This window comes from Pempheris klunzingeri, chromosome 7 (assembly GCF_042242105.1).
Source record: "Pempheris klunzingeri isolate RE-2024b chromosome 7, fPemKlu1.hap1, whole genome shotgun sequence".
In the NCBI taxonomy this organism is placed as follows: Eukaryota; Metazoa; Chordata; class Actinopteri; order Acropomatiformes; family Pempheridae; genus Pempheris; species Pempheris klunzingeri.
Window position 1 is genome coordinate 13979905 of NC_092018.1, and position 17655 is coordinate 13997559.

The following is a 17655-nucleotide window of genomic DNA, read 5'->3' on the forward strand; positions in this document are numbered from 1 at the left end:
AACATCCGACGCAATCAGACTCCAGCCCCGCTGAACTACTGTATATTCAAATAAAAGGGAGGACAGCCCCACGCAGGACACGCCCCCTGCTCTTAAAGCAACAGCTTTATGATGCTGAGGGCCTCACACGTGCAGGGGATGGTCAAGTGTGAGTGTGCGAGCAGATCTTTAACCTTAAACCTTAACAATCGGTTTCTCCTTTAAGTAAAATTATGGTGGATGTAAAAAAAAACAACAACAAAAAACAGACCGAATGGAACCACAAGGAGCACATTTCTGAACTTATTTTTGAGATACTACCCCTACTGTCCAAGATCTGAAATGTTAAATATGTCACAGCATTATTTTTCGCAAGGCAATTCAAAGTGCTTCACAGGGACATAAAGCGCAATAAGAATTAAAGCTGCAAGCAGCGTTGGAGGGCCCTCGCACCTCCGTGCACGTTGTGGCGTGCGGCGGCTCCGTGCTGTTGCTGGACTCCGACCCTTCCACGCAATAAAACAGGGATTTTACCGAACAGAACATCAGTGCTTCTCTTCTACAGCTGACTCAATCAGTGAGTTTGTTTATGTCATTGTGTTACTTCGATGCTTTTAATGGTTAGTTTGGATCCAAAGAAATATTTATGTAGCACACAACAACACAAACATACTAACCAAATGAGGCAGCAGCAGAGCAGCAGCTTCCTGTGTTCTGTGTGGTAAAATCCCTGTTTTAGTGAATGTAGTCTGGTGTGTGTGCAGAGAGCGATATAACGGCTGTTTGTGGTTAAACCAAAAGGATCCTCCAGGTCTCTCTCTGTAGGGATCCTTTCCATGATGCTGTCACACACTTAGAATAACACTCTGAGCCTGTCAGTGGATCAAACAAGCACTTTTAGTGGACCTACTGTGATCAGGTGCAGTTGGCAGTCGACTGAGGCAAACTGGACCAATTTTTTTTAAAGTTCCACTTTAATGTCTGACTGAGCTGCAGTGAAACGAGGAAAGCTTCAGTGTGACTGCAGGATTAGTTGGTTCTGTCATGAGGAAACCAGCTGGAGGTTCCTGCAGGGAGACTCTGACCCATGTGACGACGTGACACCTCATCGCTTCACACCGTCGCATACTAAGAGCAGAAGATGGGCCGCATGTGTCGTACATCCAGATCACACACCTGAACGCAACACAAGCTGATTTGTAACGCTGCAGTAGGAAATATTACATTATAATTCTGGTTGAAATAACCCATTTTGTCACTACAATATTTATTTGAAGGTTTCCTTTAAAAACAAATGTGTCTGAGTGCTGTTCCCTTTGTGTTTAGATTTTTTTTTGGCCTGTAAATGCACCAGTGATAATATCTAATTATATGAAAACACACTTTGTCCGTGACTCCTCAATTTAAAAGAAGAGCTGGAGCTGGAGGCAGGACGTGGTTAGCCTAGCTTAGCATAAATAGTGGAAGCAGGGGGAAACAGCCATCCTGGATCTGTCCAGAGTTCAAAAACACACCTGTGAACACCTCTAAAACTCATAGACGAAAACACGTTGTGTCTGGGTTGAGTGTGAACACAAACAGAAATGTAAAAATAACACAGTGGTTTCAGGGTGAGTTACGTGCTGGAGTGACCTCATCTCACTCTTGGAGAGAAAGCTAAATAGCACATTTCTGAAAATGTTGAACTGTTTCTTCATGCTACAATTAGACAATTAAATAAAAATGACATGTCATTTTATTATATGATACATATTGTAATATTATAATATTATTTTTATGTGCAACATTAAATCAAATCAGATCAGCTGATACTCAGTAAACAGTCCTTGATTGTATCCCAGTATGATATGAACAGTAAGACACCAGTCTGAAGAGTTCTGAACGATGCTCTACAGAGGAACAACTACACAGGAAATCAATATTTAATTTCTAATTTAAGTTTTTATTTCAAATTATTTCAGATTTTTTGTTTGTTTGTTTTTTGTATGTTGGATAAACCAGAGCACCCGGAGAAAACCAGTTTAAACACGGAGGAACAGATCAGATCCTGACAGACGGATCACTCCCGTCTGTCAGGACATGAAACTGAACCTCCGTGTCTTGTTTTACGCCTCCTTATTTTTCTGCTTCTTGTGCTTGTACTGGCGGCGGTGTTTCGGTGTTAGAGCTTTCTTGAAGCGCCTCCACAAAGATGGCTGGCCGGTGACTTGGGCCTCCCCCAGTGGGGCGACCTCATCAGTGACTTGGCCCTCCCCCAGTGGGGCGACCTCGTCAGTGACTTGGCCCTCCCCCCGTGGGGCGACCTCATCAGGGACCTGGGCCTCTTCAAGTGGGAAAACCTCCTTGTTGACTTGGGCCTCCTCCTTTGGGGCGACCTCTTCGGTGACTTGGGCCTCCTCCTTTGGGGCGACCTCCTTGTTGACTTGGGTCACCTCCAGTGGGGCGACCTCTTTGGTGACTTGGGCCTCCTCCTTTGGGGCGACCTCTTCGGTGACTTGGGCCTCCTCCTTCGGGGCGACCTCTTCGGTGACTTGGGTCTCCTCCAGTGGGGCGACCTCTTCGGTGACTTGGGCCTCCTCCAGTGGGGCGACCTCTTCTGTGACTTGGGCCTCCTCCTTTGGGGCGACCTCTTCGGTGACTTGGGTCTCCTCCAGTGGGACGACCTCTTCGGTGACTTGGGCCTCCTCAAGTGGGGTGACCTCCTTGGTGACTTGGGCCTCCTCCAGTGGAGCGACCTCTTCGATGACTTGGGCCTCCTCCAGTGGGGCGACCTCTTCGGTAACTTGGGCCTCCTCCAGTGGAGCGACCTGGGACTCCTCTGGAAGGGCAACCTCCTCTGCGACAGAAGTGTTCTGTGGTGCATGGAGGTCAGTTGTGATCAAGTTGTTTACCTTTGAAATGGGGGTTTTTCCAATCTGCTCACACACCTGGAGCATCATTGGGTTTTTGTAGGTATCAACTTGTTTCTGCAGTTCATGCGTCTTTAGTTTGAAGACCAACAGAGAGTCTCTTTCGCCTTTCAGCCTTTCTTCCAGGCTCAGGACTTTGGTGACTCTCTCATTAAACTCAAGCCTGAGTTCCTCCAGTTCTTCTTTCAGGAGGTCAGCTCTCTGCCTTTCAGCTTGGACTTGATCTGTGAGATCTTTGATCAGGTCGTGTTTGTTGTTGTTCGACCCGTCCAGGGGCTCGGCTGCGAGGGCTGTGGAGGAGAGACTCTTGATTTCCTGTTTGAGCCTCACCACCTCCTTGTCTAGATCGAACCTCAAGCTCTGCTGCTGCTTCAGTTTCCACTCTGCTTCTTCACGCATGTACTTCTCATTGTAAGAAGTTTGCTGCTCCCTACGTCTCAAACCTCTTTCATAGTGAAGGTCGGTTAGGGCTTTTTGCAGACGCTGGTGCAGAGGTGGATTCCTCCCCCAGTAGTATGGAGATGACTGGCCACCCTGGTGGTTTTGAGATGACTGGCCACCCTGGTGGTTTTGAGATGACTGGCCACCCTGGTGGTTTTGAGGTTGCTGGCCACCCTTGTGGCTTTGAGGTGGCTGGCCACCCTTGTGGCTTTGAGGTGGCTGGCCACCCCGGTGGTTTTGAGGTGGCTGGCCACCCCGGTGGTTTTGAGATGACTGGCCACCCTGGTGGTTTTGAGATGACCGGGAATCCCAGTAGTATTGAGATGACTGGCCACCCTGGTGGTTTCGAGATGACTGGTAATCCCAGTAGTACTGAGATGACTGGCCACCCCGGTGGTTTTGAGGTCGGCCGCCACCCCGGTGGTTTTGAGGTGGCTGGCCATCCCCGTTGATTTGAGGTTGCTGGCCATCCCCGTTGTTTTGAGGTGGCTGCTCCCTCTGGGTGTTTTCATGAGGCTCTCTTGCATCCATCGGAGCAGGAGAGACCTCATTGGACTCCCAATCCATATTTTCGACAGCGCTGCTGCCATCAACAGGTAGTGTAGCTAGTAACTCCTGTTTTTCGTCCTCCAACTCCATGATCTCTCCCCAGGTGAGACCCGCAGGCAGCATTGCCTCGACTGGACTGCTGTTGGCTTTCATTGATCTTCTTAATGGAACCGATCGCAGTTGTAACGGGTTGTCAATGGTTGTTGAAGTGTTCTTCGAACGGTGGTGTGTCTCGGATGTGTGGTGAACGTGTATCTCTCTCTGTCTATCTCCCTCGGCTCAGTTTGGGATCCGTCTCTATTTATATCGTTTCAACATTCTGGAAGCCTCTGAGGTCATCAGTGACACCCTCATTCTGGTTCTCATTCTCACCCAACATTCTGGTTACTTACAAACTTGTTTTTGTTTGAAAAATAGTTTTTCCAGTATTGTTCATCACATAGAAATATCTCAAGACAAGATATCTCAAGATATCTTGTGTATATGTCAATTAAAACGTTCATCATCTCTCCCTCTTTCAGCACATACCTCTACTTCCTTTGTGCCATTCACCACTTCATCACAGTCGTCTTTAAATTTTTTTTAAACTTCTTCTCATTTTACATGAGTGTGTATGTGGCCGCGCTAGAGTGGGTGACGTCATCGCTAGAGTGTGGAGGAGCGGAAAAATCACATGAAACTTTTGTCTTTAACTCGCTGGTTTGGCTGAACTGTTTCACCCACAGTCACAGTTTATCGCTCAAAATGTAGCTTAAGTCTTTGGACATGCAGTCATGTGACTCACAACACACAGAAACGCATGCAGCGCGTCCCACGAGCCTCGGAGCGACGGGAGCACCGACCGAACGCCTCATTGACTGCCATGTTAAAATGACAGAGGAGGGAGAGAGAAACACTTCTCTTGCGCTCATTTCACCAGATAGAGACCTTAGATTACATCTACGTGTTCAGGAGACTCTCTTATGTCCACCGGTCTGCACTTTATGGCTGTGACATGGACCGTTTTCAGTAAAACCTGCATTTTCAGGGCAATGCAATAAAAATAAAAAAAAATCAGGGCATTACGGAATTTTTCACCACGACTGAATTTTCTGCAAACTTTCATGAGTTTTCGTGCATGTTTAGGCCCCCAAAATGCAATTCATTGGGGAAAAGGAGGAGGAGAAGAAGAAGAAGAAGAAGAAGAAGAAGAATTCCTTGCATTTCAACTATGTTTTCGGCCCCCTGGTTGCTTGCATTTCATATATTTTTTCAGCCCCTACCTGCTCGGGGCCTATGGGGTCCATACACCTCTTGGTTCTTGGGTACTGGCACGTTTCCTCCCTTGCACGTTTTTCCTACTCGCATTTGTATAGGGTCCTTGCACCGCTTGGTGCTTGGGCCCTAATTAAATCTGCAAGCAGCGTTGGAGGGCCCTCGCACCTCCGTGCACGTCGGGGCGTGCGGCGGCGCCGTCCTGTGCCGGACTCTGACCCTTCAACGCGGCTCAAAATGTTCATGTATGTCGGACAGTGCGTGAAGGAGTTACACGTCACTTCCTGTTCCCATGTGGCGCCAGAGAACAGCCACTAATCACGTCCTATATTCCAGTATATGAAGTGTTGACTACACTGTGAAAATGTTGTGCAAATCAAATGATCATTGCCATAGACATGTTACTTCCTGTTGCCACCAGGTGGCACAATGACTGTGGTCACTAATTGGCATCTAGATGTCTTCAGGTTGGGACTCTTATTAAGCGTGACAAGTTTGAAAGAGATTGGATAATGTACACTGAAGTTACAGCAGAGCCGGACAGTCATCAAACGGTATAAATTTGGTGAAGATAGCACCTTGTACAGTGGAGTTACAGCACTTTTAATGCTCATGGCAAAGGAAAATTTATTATCGAAATCGCCTGGTTGTCACGGCAACAGCTTTTGACGGAGACTCACGGTATTCGCTCCAGACCAACATCAACATCTTGAGGCTTTCCTGACCAAATTTGAAGTGGATCTGATCATCTGGCTGGTCTTGAGCCATCATAATGTAAAACATAGCATTTCCTGTCACCACCAGGTGGCGCTGTGACTGTGAATGAATATTGACATGTAGACGTCTTCAGGGCGGGACTGTCATCAGACATGTCAAGTTTGGTGCTGATTGGATCACGTACAGTCAAGTTATTAACAACTTCCTGTTTCATGGCGAGTCATGGCGAGACACTGAACTTTGACAGCTCGCCACGCCCAAACCGTTCAAATTCTGTAGAGACCTTTAATAACTTTTCATCGTTGATGCCTTCTCTACCAGCTGACCAAGTTTGAAGTCGATCGCTGGAACCCCCTCGGACTAGTTCGTTCATTTACGTCCCCTGTAAATCGCCAAAAATGCGTGAAAAATCCAATATGGCCAACTTCCTGTTGGGTTTAGATCATTGCTCCAAGAGACTTTTTGTGTCTTGAAGAGATATATGAACCCTAACCCTGAACATGTACATAAAACGCAGTTCCAGGGCTGAGTTTAGGTGGCGCTACAGAGCCATTTTGTCACACCCATTTGCGAAACCTATGAAATACGTAATTTTTCACCACAACTGAATTTTCTGCAAACTTTCATGACTTTTCATGCATGTTTAGGCCCCCAAAAATGCAATTAATTTGCCTAAAAAAGAAGAAGAAGAAGAATTCCTTGCATTTCAACTATGTTTTTGGTCCCCTGGTCTCCTGGTTTTTTTCATCTCACGTATTTTTCCGAGGCCTACCTGCTCGAGGCCTATGAGGTCCGTACACCTCTTGGTTCTTGGGTACTGGCCCGTTTCCTCCCTTGCACATTTTTCCCCACGCAGTTTCAATAGGGTCCTCGCACCGCTTGGTGCTCGGGCCCTAATAAGACACAGAATCATTAAATTGCACGTAAAAGATAATAAAAATAAATAGTTAAATCTTAAGAGAATATGCATTAAAAGACAATAAAAGCATGTGTATAAATAGTTTCAAATTAAAAGAAGTTATGTAGGTCTGTTATTGGAAAGCCACAGTGAACAGTGATGTTTTAAGGCCTGATTTAAATGCGCTGACAATTTTAGCAGACATTAGGTGTGTGCTCCACCTACTTGGAGTTTTTTTTTTTTATCAGCTAGTTGTGTCAGAGGTTTTAATCAGGCAGACCATCATTTTTGAAATGGTGTCCTGGGATCACAAATTGACACTGGGTCACATGACTGCACCAGGATGTTTAGTAGCTGTCACTCTGGCACTTCTTGAGTTAAAATAAAGGATAAAGCTGTGTGGGGAAATTTCCAGGATATTTAAAAAGGTCTGTGACACCTTTCTCACCGTGGGTTCTTATGGGTTAAAATTAAACAAGGAGTAAAAGTGTGGCCATAAATATGTGGACACCTGTCATGAACAGTCCTGTCAAAATGTGATTTTTAAAATTATATTATTTCACTTGAATATTTCTTTTAGGCTGAAGAGGTATAATTATGTAGTAGTTCATCAGAAAATGTAAGATTTTTATTTTTTATTTTGAATTCTTACCAGCATAAATCATCTCCTGGTCTCCTTTTGGGGGCCCAGATTCCCTGGTTGGAAGCCACTTTCTTGTTAGTCTTTTATTTTGAAAATACTGACCACTTCATACCAGAAGTTAAACATTTGCTCCTGTTAGCTTCTTTTCACATCTTAGAGTAAATTTTAATCAGTGAAATGATCACATATCTTAATGAAAGAGGTAGTCTGACACGTTTTATTTCATCAAACATGTATTTCAGTCACAGCTGTGAGGCTCGGTGTGATCTCACTCAGTGTGATTCATATCCAGTCATAAAAATGCAATCATAAAATGCTGGGTGGAGACTGTTTCTTCATTGTGAAACACAAACACCCGTCTGTTACCATAAGTCATGATAAAAGCAGGAAATATACCACACCTCACTCTCCATAATCAAGCAATTGTCACTCCTTATTGTAATAGACATGCAAGGAATGAAAAACATATAATTTAGCATTTCATTGTGCCGCTTTGTCATTCCTTTTTTCCACATATTTGACCTAAACGTTTGGAAACATGAGCATTTCAGAATTCTCAAAATATCTGCATGCAATACTGCATCATTACACGTCATGACCGGCTGGCTGCTGTGCAAAGATAGAATCAGAAAATGTCTTTGTTTACATACTTGAACGTAACACAGATCATCCAGCAGATTAAAGAAAAGTAGGCGAGTGGGTTCTAGTCAAACACATGATCCCAGTTTCAGCCATCTCCTCACTGTAAAGGTGAACTCTTGGTGGGAATCATTATGCTCGACTCCATGCTTCTGATCAAAGGCACTGAGGACAGAGTGAGAGAGGCGGGTTAAAGAGTTCAACATTCACTCTAAGACCATGGACTTACTGTGATTTTAATTTCAAAAGGAAACAAATAAATAAAAACTATAACTCCTCATGTTGCAACTTTACGCCATCATATGATTCAAATACATTATTTCAGTTTGTCACAGGTCAGTAAATGGACTGTAAAGAGAGTTAAGAGTTAAATCAATCAATGTGTTTGTTAGTGGTTGTTCACAGTTTTCATTACGCTTATTGTGTTTTACAATTCCACATTTATACACATTTATGCTACTGAAACATTTAGTCACCTCCCTAACATTAATTCATATTGTGCATAACCCTGCGCTGACCTGCTCACCTTGCCTCGCCTGCTAGAGGACTGCTCTTGATAAATGAAAGTGTCTCAACTTGTCTCAATCTTAAAGCATGTTACTTTCACATATTTTTCATAGTAGCAATGACCTTAAAGCTCCACTTCAGTCAATATAAACTGCAACCGATTTGAGACTAAACTGCCCCCTCTTCCACCAACAAAGCGGAACATTTCAGAGAGAACATTGTTCTCTATATTGTGTTGAATGTTGGCTTGCAATCATCACCTTACGAGGCACAAATCACCCTTGGCTAAATGAAAGATTTTTGTCTTGGGAGTACATGTGTGGGTGGTTTGTATCTCTCCTACCTGTATAATACACATTCGCATCCCATCCCTCCTTCAGCCAGGCAGAGTTCCTGGTCTCCTCCCGGGACTGGAGGCTTGCATAAGCTGCAAATACAAGTAGCCATGTATTACATTGGTTATGCATTCATTTATGGCACTCTCATATAAAACATTTAGCTTTAATATTCTTAAGAAGTTGGTTTCAGGCAAAACAGAGGATGAGCTGTACAAATAATTTTCAGGAGTAGAGTTAAAAGCATAGACGCAAGAATAACCTAATCGTTTGGGTCAAACCTCAGTTTCTGAAGCCAAAGATACATAAAAACAAACATTTTCCCACCTTTGTCCATTAGATGAGCCACAGAAATAACAGCAAATTACTGCAAGCTAATTCTACCCCAGAGCTCTACCATGGGGTTCTCTGTTACAACAGTGGCATGGACACAATTTCCTTTAAATTGGTTTTAAAACTCTTTTTACTTTTTACTGTGTTGGCTGGAGTACATTACCGACACACACATCGAAGATTTGGTTGCATTGCTTTGTTTGTGTTGTCCTAAATTGTGTTCTACGTGTTTTTTTCTCTTTGGACAATTTAGTGAAGTCAGTTTTACTCACACAGCCCTATTTGCCTCAAGTGGCTTTACAATCTGTACAGTATACACTACTCTATCCGTAGACCCTTCTTGCAGATGAGGAAAAGCTTGAAAACCCAACAACAACAACAATAACAACAACAAACAAACAAAAAATCATTTTCCTCCAGTTTTTATTCATGTCTGTACAGATACAGCTTGCCCTTTCCCACTACCCAAACACTCAAAAGAATATCTCTAAGATGATGAACATGTTGCATACTCACCCCATAAATGATAAACAACATATAGGTCGCCGATCTGCGAGAAGAACCCGCCCACTGCCTCATTGTTTTCCTGTCTGTATTCGATTGCCCTCGCCCTGTGGTGAGACATGTTATTTTCAGGGGTATAATGATCCCTTGACCACCTGTAACGCTTGAAGCTTACACTGTAAAAACATCAGAAAACTCATCATCATTTATATTTTAAGCAAATCAAGCTTGTTGAGCCTTACCAGTGGTTTCCCCATTCAATCATAGTTCCTGGCTGAAACACACACGAGGAAGTGAAATATTAATGCAGTTTAAAACTGAAAAATTACATTGACAATTATGTCGCACCATCACAGTTCTTTTACATGTGTAAACACAGTCTAGTCAGCCAAAGTGCTATGATATGGACCAGCTTGGTCAAGCCAGCTAGCTTGAACAGCACATTCATAGCGTTCTTACTTTACACAGATCAACACACGCACTATGTGCCACATGCAGGAGGGACTTCAGTGCTGGTTGCCCACCAATTTTATCATAGCTATGCTTTGAAGCGCTTTGAGGTACACTTCGCAATAGGAGGACAGCTCACTCCTCAATACAATGAAGGCGTAAATCACACAAGCACAAAATAGTAGAATAGGCAAGATGTTATAAAGCTTGATTGTACCAAACAAAACAGCCAACCTCTTGGTATTGTCTTAGTGAACAATGCAGCCAGTGAACAGCCCTTCAGTCACTGGTCTAAGAGCTAAAATTGTTGATGAAGAGGGATAAGAAGACAATTGCATTGCATTTGTCCAACTCAACAGGCAGTAATGATAGTAATAGTAATAATTCAGTATAATCAAAACTGAACTACTAGTGATACTGTAGTGAAAAGTAGAATGATCCAGTTTAAAGGTTGGTCCAACCCCTTCATGGCAATGTTAATAATAATGTTTAATAACAATGTATAATGTTTCCCACATTCAGTTGATATGGTATAAAATGAAATACCATATCAAATACAGTTGCAATCAAAATTATTAAACCCCCTTAACCTGCAAGACATACTATGATATTTAGGAAGATTTAATGAAGACATATAAACGAAGGCCTTGGTAAACAGTTTTTCCAAAAAAGCCCCTGAAGAAATTAATTCAACCTTAACCTGAATAGTTCGTTGAGCATCCTTTGATTTGTATGACCCCCAGTAAAAATTTCTGGTAGTTTCTAACAAGCTTCTGACACCTCTCTATTAGAAAGTCAGGCCATTATTCATGTGCAAAGCTCCCGGCTCACCAATCCTTTGGTTTTTGGTTGGTTTTCATTCAAATTTAATCTACTTCCTCAAAGCTTAATTGTGTTATACAACAATCAGGTAGCCTTATATGCTTAGAATTGTATTGTAAAAACAATATTAATTACTATTGATAGTAATTATTAACTATATCAATATTAAATAGAGGTTTGATAATTATAAACTGGCTGTATTACAAAAAAAAATCCTGCTTCTCAGAAAGATTATGTTAGATATTGTATCATGTATCAATTTCATTATTTCACTCAACTCACTCAATTCTGGGTCTTGAGAGAACAATTAATGTGTAAATCTTTAGTCTTTAGTCATAGTCACTTGTAGCTTTGCAGTAAGCAAACTACTGTTTTTGGTAGAACTTAGATTTGATATCTGCCTATTAATCAGCTATCAGATTTTTCTGCTCCAAACTGTAGTTATTGTATCGGCCTTTAAAAATCTGCTATTAGTCGTGCTCTTGTAGAAAGGCAATACATTTTAATGAAAGTATATGTTACACAGGAGCCTCTTGGATTTCTTGGAGTGACATTCAAATACATGTAAGTCGTGCAGTTTTAATATGTGTAATACAAGTGGATACCTTGAGGTGATAGGTGCGCATTTCATAGATGTTGGGCCCTTCTCTGGGCAACGGTTCATTCCAGAAACTGAACTCCAGGAGGAGCTGATTCCGCCTTGAAATCAACGTCTTTGCTCTCTCTTTCCGAAACTCTAAATACTCCTGTAGAGAGATAGAAATGTTTTTAAATGAAAAACCAAGAATATACAAAGATACTATACCATACATTTTGAAATTAAATTCTTCTTTGTCTAGGAAAACATTAAGAAACTGTTCACAGTCAACCTTGTTATTTTTCAGCTTCTGCAGGCACTCAGTCAAAGCGGGGTAGCCTCCTCTGTATCGCCATAGATGCACTGCAAAACCACAACAGCAGATGTCACTGTAGCGCCGCGTAAGCACTGATGCCACCCACACAGCCAAGAGATACAGTATCTTCATCACCATGTGATCATTTGTTGTCATTGGGTGCTCTTAATGTACATTATACACTGTAAATGATCATATGCTGAAGGAGAGGTGTTGGTGGTGAGCCATCTGGTAGAGTCTGTACAGTTTTCTGTGACGCTGTGCCAAACTACTTGTAGCTAAACTGCAGTCACTCAAATAAAGTGATGTGCCCCATGTGGCCTTGAGAAAAGAAAAATGAATTCAGTCCTCCACACACACACCAACTGTGATCAATAAGTGGTGACACTTTTCATCATGTTTTATGTTCACAGTTGCACTGCAGCTTACCAGCTTGGTCCTGTTCTCCATACCAGGTATTCCAGCTTCCCACCAGCTCACATGGGTAGTTCTCATCTTTATGGAGCTTGTTTTGCACTTCAGCTCTAAGATCAACACAAAAGAGAATAACAACTGTAGTAGTGTAAATGTGCCGTCAGTTATAATATACTGTCACACCACAATGGCCAACTAGAGGGCACTCAGAGAGCATTAAGTCCACAATTATCCAACTTGCTGTTGCACCCAAAGACATTATTTCTATTACTTCAATTTTATGCTATATAACTCTTAGGAATCTGCAAGAATACAATGAAGTTAAGTCCATCATGTGATTGTGGTGAACTAAAATGATCTCATTAATAAAATCAAATTAGCTGCTACTTGAAAAAAAAAAAATAACTCAGCTAATTTAACTACTAGATTTTATGGAAATATATTGTAGAAGCGTAAGCTGCTTTTTTAACGTGCTATTGATAGAAACCCAATTAAACAAGCAAAGGACTGAAAACATAGCTTGATTGGTGGAGGTGACGCAGGGAACGTTTGAAAGCAGAGAGCACACTCACTCTAGACTGTTGTACGCTTCCAGGCACTCTGGTTTGACGTTGTGAACTGAAGAAAAGAGAGGCAGACTTATCAGAGGTGGGTGTTTTTTAGAATACAAGCAACAATCAAATTCTCCAACAAAGTAATTTCACACTCCGATTCAGCAAAGACTTTCTATACACAAAACAGATTCGCTTTCAATAGGTTATAGGCTACGGCTGATAGAGTGTTCAAATTGAAATCCCTACATGGTGAGATGTATGCCACAAAAAAGATCAAAGACCATGCAGAATGATAGATTTCTCAACAAGAGACAGTTTTCATCACAGACTCAAAAGAGAACCAGACATATTGTTACACACCATACTATTATAGAATAACTTGTTGCTGCCTATATGTTGGATGTGTATGACATTTGACTCATTACAGTGCAGTCCTGTGCTAGTCTGTTATGTTATTTTCAGTTTTCTCTGAGGTCACTGAGGCCAGTGTGGATTGAATTTAATTTACATGACTTATTTAGCTGTTTTCTGCAGAGACTAATGTATGATAGACTGGTCAGACTCAAAACAGCACCCATTTCATTATAATATAATGTAACTGTATCACATTCACTTGTGTTTGGCCCTCTGCAACCCTAGACTTGGAGAAAATAAACAATCGCTTGTAAGTAGGTAAAAATTATTATGCCTACATTGAATTTTGTACAGGTTGCTGGTCTCTTTCTTTGACAGCAGGTTGGAGTGGGCATCTTTCCTGGCATCGACTTTGTGCACAAATAAGGAACGGAACCAGCCTTTGTCGTTGCTCTCTGAAAACCTCCTACACAGAAACAAGATGAAAGAAAGTTTCACAAAGGCTCAAAGCAACAACATAAGAGGGAAGAAGTTATCGATGTAAGAAAGGCAAACTTAAAAGAAACATCGGGCTGCGCGTGACATATGGGCTAAAAGATAGTCATGCTAATTTGATATGAAAAACATGCATACTGTATGAGTGAGTGGGCAGCATAAAACTTCTTTTCATCCACTCTGGAGTGGATAAAGGGGGAATATCATTCACTTTAAGAGCTATTGTTACCATCTAAGAGGCTCCAATCAATATTTGAACACAAAAAACTGTCTCTCAAAGTCAGAAAGCCTTGAATCTGACGTGAATCAGCTGTATGTTCAGGCTGAAAAAAAAAAAAAAAGTCAACTGAAGAGCTGCATAATAATTTAAGCAAACAGGGACTATTCAAACCCCTAATACTACTACAATAAAAGGTAAAAGTGAATTATTTATGGCATAAAAAAAAAAATAAAATCACATACCAAAAATAGCATTGGTTTTTAAATAAGTTAGATTTAGCTTGTCTTTTCAAAACATGAAGGTGAAAAATGAATACAAAGATATAAAAACAAAATTTATCGCAAAAAACACAAACAAATTTGTCCATTTGTCAATGAAATCAGGAGTCAGCTGCCTCACTGCGGCTACACACACTATCTATTCTATCCAAATGTAGCATCAGACAGAGCTCCCACACTCAGCTGGACTTCAAACCCAAGGGCACTTTAATGACTTTCAAAGCCTTTTTAGAAACTCATAATTTTGTAATTCTGAATCCATTTTAAAGCTGCTTAGATGTCAACATCAACCTCAATTTCAGGATTTCTCACACGATGTGAAGAGCTGACACGAGAACAGCCCAAAGAGACTATATGCCCAGTTATGGATTAGGGAGCCATATCGTGCATATGCTTACGCGTCTGTGGCACTTTCAAGGCCGTCTGTTAATGCACTAACACTTTCTAAGGCTTTGTTTTATTATTCTACAACCCACAAACTTTCAAGGTCAGTGGGAAGTCTCTTTTAATAACCTTATGGGCCAATGGCTTTAATTGGGAACTATAATTAGAAATGAATTTCCCATGGCTCCCTCCCAATAATAACAAAGTAGTAATCAAGTCAAAAACTTGTTTTTGAATAACAGCCAGCCACAAGGGAAATGCATACAGTGTGGAGGCACAGATAAGTTGTTAACAAGTGGGAGTTACATTCAGGACAAAGTTCACAAGTCCAGCAAATGATTAAAGCTGGTCTGGAAATCTGCCTGGTTGTTTTCTTCAAAATGACCCTGCTGTCTTACATGAAGGTGTTATTAGAATTCAATGCACTTACATATTTATCCACCTTTAGATGCTTTTACAACTGAGTCATGACAGATGTGACACGTAGAGACACACAGTTACCAAAAAGCTGGGTGAAAAAAATGTCAATGTTAAAAGCAGTTATAGCTTCATTAGCTAACAGGTAGTAAACCCAGAATCTTCGATTTCATTATAATTTAGTTTAGTTTAGTTAAACTTAAGACAGCTGACCAGTGCTAAATTATTCTGAATGCCTTCAAGCTCAAGCAAAGGAGAAAACAAAATGTACCGCCAGCTTCCAAGTAATAACACATAACGTTAATAAATGATTAGCTACAATAAAACAATTTACCTGGCGGCTTGGCGCAGAGTAGAACACCTGTACAACACCTGTCCTTTAGACCACGCACAACCAGTCGCAGCCATGTTGCTCTCTGAAGTAAAAAAAAACCTCCTTTGACGCGCAGACACAGCAAAGTCTAGTTAATGTTTACCCCCTTTTCTGATATATTGCCACGGTGTATGTTGCTAACCTGCTGGTTTGTCAGCCCGCCCGGACATTCAAAAAAAACAAACCGCGTGACCACATGCGCGTGACTTCGTGACGCAGTACGCAGTGATCGATGCGCACAATCGATCAGACATGATTAGTTGAGTGAGCCTTTGAACGATAATGAGTAACTTTTTATGATTGAATCAGACTCTTTAGTAAAACCAGCAATTTTATAAATCAAATCTGTGCTAATAAAATAAATATTACTACTTTGGAAATGTGTAATTATTATTGTGTATATTTCATGTCTTTAAGTAGTACCTATGTTATGTTTAGTCGGATTACAACCAATCAATAATCATATTACTCATTACACATTGCTAAAATATCTGCATTCAACATGGAATTTAGTTATTTGTATTCTTCAGAGTAAAGCACAATGGAATGTAACTAAATACATTTACTTAACCCATAAGAAAAGATGAGAATATTTTTGAGACACTACCCCTACTGTCCAAGGTCTGAAATGTCGCTGCATTACTGTTCGAAGTTGTTTCTTATCAATGTTTTCATAAAATATGGTCAGGACAGGTTAATTGTAATCTAGGACAGTATTAGAATTGTTAGATTGTTTGAAACTTACCTTTTAATAGCAAAAACAAGCTATTTAAAATCAGCTAGTTGTGTCAGAGGTTTTAATCAGGCAGACCATTATTTTTGAAATGGTGTGCTGGGAGCACAAATGGGTCACATGACTGCACCAGGATGTTTAGTAGCTGTCACTTTGGGACTTGTTGAGTTAAATTCAAGGATAAAGCTGTATGGGGAAATTTCCAGGATATTTAAAAAGGTCTGTGACACCTGTGTCACCGTGGGTTCTTATGTGTTAAGTGCTGTTCGCAAAGGATAACTCTGTGTGCATACAAATCTTAGATGATGAATTAGGTCAATTATAGATTACAGAATTGGTCCTGTAGATCTCAGCCGCTGTGAGCAAGCTACAAAGGCTGCAATGTAATCCATTGGGGAAAACATGCCAGCCAAAGAATGTCCTCTGAAAGTGTTTGTTTTTGCCACTGACAGGCTCAGATTGTGAGTCTGAGTGTCTGACAACGTTATGGTAAGGATCCCTGCAGAGATAAATCTGTAAGATCCTTTTTGTTTAACCAAAAGCAGCTGTTATGTCACTGGGTTCAAAGCTGCCAAACTCCATTGACAAAAAGAGTAATTTTACCTCACAGAACACAAGAGTCGCTGGTCTAGTTGCTGTCACTTTGGTGTTTTAAGACACTAATTTGGATCTGAAGTAATTCTTTAAAACACCACTGCGACACAATAACACAAATAAATCAACCAATCGAGGCAGAAGTGGACACAGCAACCCCTGAATTCTGCAAGTTAGAATTACTGTTTTACCTTATTTAACCTTTTGTAAGGTTTGCATCATTGGTTGGACAAAACAAGCATTGTGAAGGTGTCACTGTGGGCACTTTAGTGTATGACATTTTCAATGCAGGACTTTTACTTGTAGCAGGGTGTCTCTACAGTGTAGTATTGATGTTTATTATCAGAAGTAAATTAGCCTTCTCTTTGGGAAGAATGTCCCTTTTCTTTTAAAGTGAAGTACTGAATTTATTATTTGAATTATTGTAACTATAGTTTTGCTGCTGGTCCAGTTGCTGCTAATTCTGAAAAAATCTTGAGCAAAGGAACTACAATTACAACCATCAGATAAAGTTAGTGGAGCAAAAAGTACATTTTCCTTCGAGCCATGTACACGCACAAAATACAGAACTCAAGTAAAGTACATGAAATACCTCAACACTGAACGATTCTAAAATAAATGTGCTTTCAGGCGTTTTTTATAAGTAATACAAAATAAAATGACAGGGTTGGAGATCATTTTTGGGGAGGTGTGGGAGGGATGCATGTCTCCCAATGACAGCTCACTGTATCTAACACTGTTTGAGTTGTCCTGCTGCAGTAAACAGGTCTCTTATCTAATAGTGGACCGTTCTGTCAAAGCTGGTTTCTCTATTTAACTAGTCATGCAGTACTTAAATCCTTTTTGTGCAACCCACTTTCACTTCTTTTCATACACAATGCGGTGCTCTCTGATCCTCTCTATCATTCTACCCACTGACATTATATAACATCAAATCAGATCATACCTAAAAAGAACTATACCCAG

The 17655-nt window shown here is 41.1% G+C and overlaps 1 protein-coding gene across 1 annotated transcript; it reads right to left on the reverse strand.

Annotated features, from left to right (window-relative positions):
• Nucleotides 1–7527: 7527 nt before the first annotated feature.
• Nucleotides 7528–15465, reverse strand: nipsnap1 (nipsnap homolog 1 (C. elegans)). The gene is made up of 10 exons (XM_070833020.1): nt 15324–15465; nt 13534–13661; nt 12860–12905; nt 12303–12397; nt 11850–11920; nt 11586–11726; nt 9951–9982; nt 9721–9815; nt 8880–8963; nt 7528–8194 (listed from the first exon to the last, which is right to left on the reverse strand). Exons 1-10 carry the CDS (start codon nt 15395–15397, stop codon nt 8130–8132), a joined length of 831 nt encoding a protein of 276 aa, XP_070689121.1. The 5' UTR covers nt 15398–15465; the 3' UTR covers nt 7528–8129.
• Nucleotides 15466–17655: the final 2190 nt, after the last annotated feature.

Excerpts from the sequence above, each read along its gene's own strand:
- nipsnap1 (XM_070833020.1), bottom strand. The coding sequence starts at position 15,397 with ATGGCTGCGACTGGTTGTGCGTGGTCTAAAGGACAGGTGTTGTACAGG. Across the intron at positions 13,662-15,323 it reads ACTCTGCGCCAAGCCGCCAG|GAGGTTTTCAGAGAGCAACG; the intron begins GTAAATTGTTTT and ends GTTTCTGTGTAG. Across the intron at positions 9,816-9,950 it reads ATTGAATGGGGAAACCACTG|GGCGAGGGCAATCGAATACA; the intron begins GTAAGGCTCAAC and ends GTCTCACCACAG.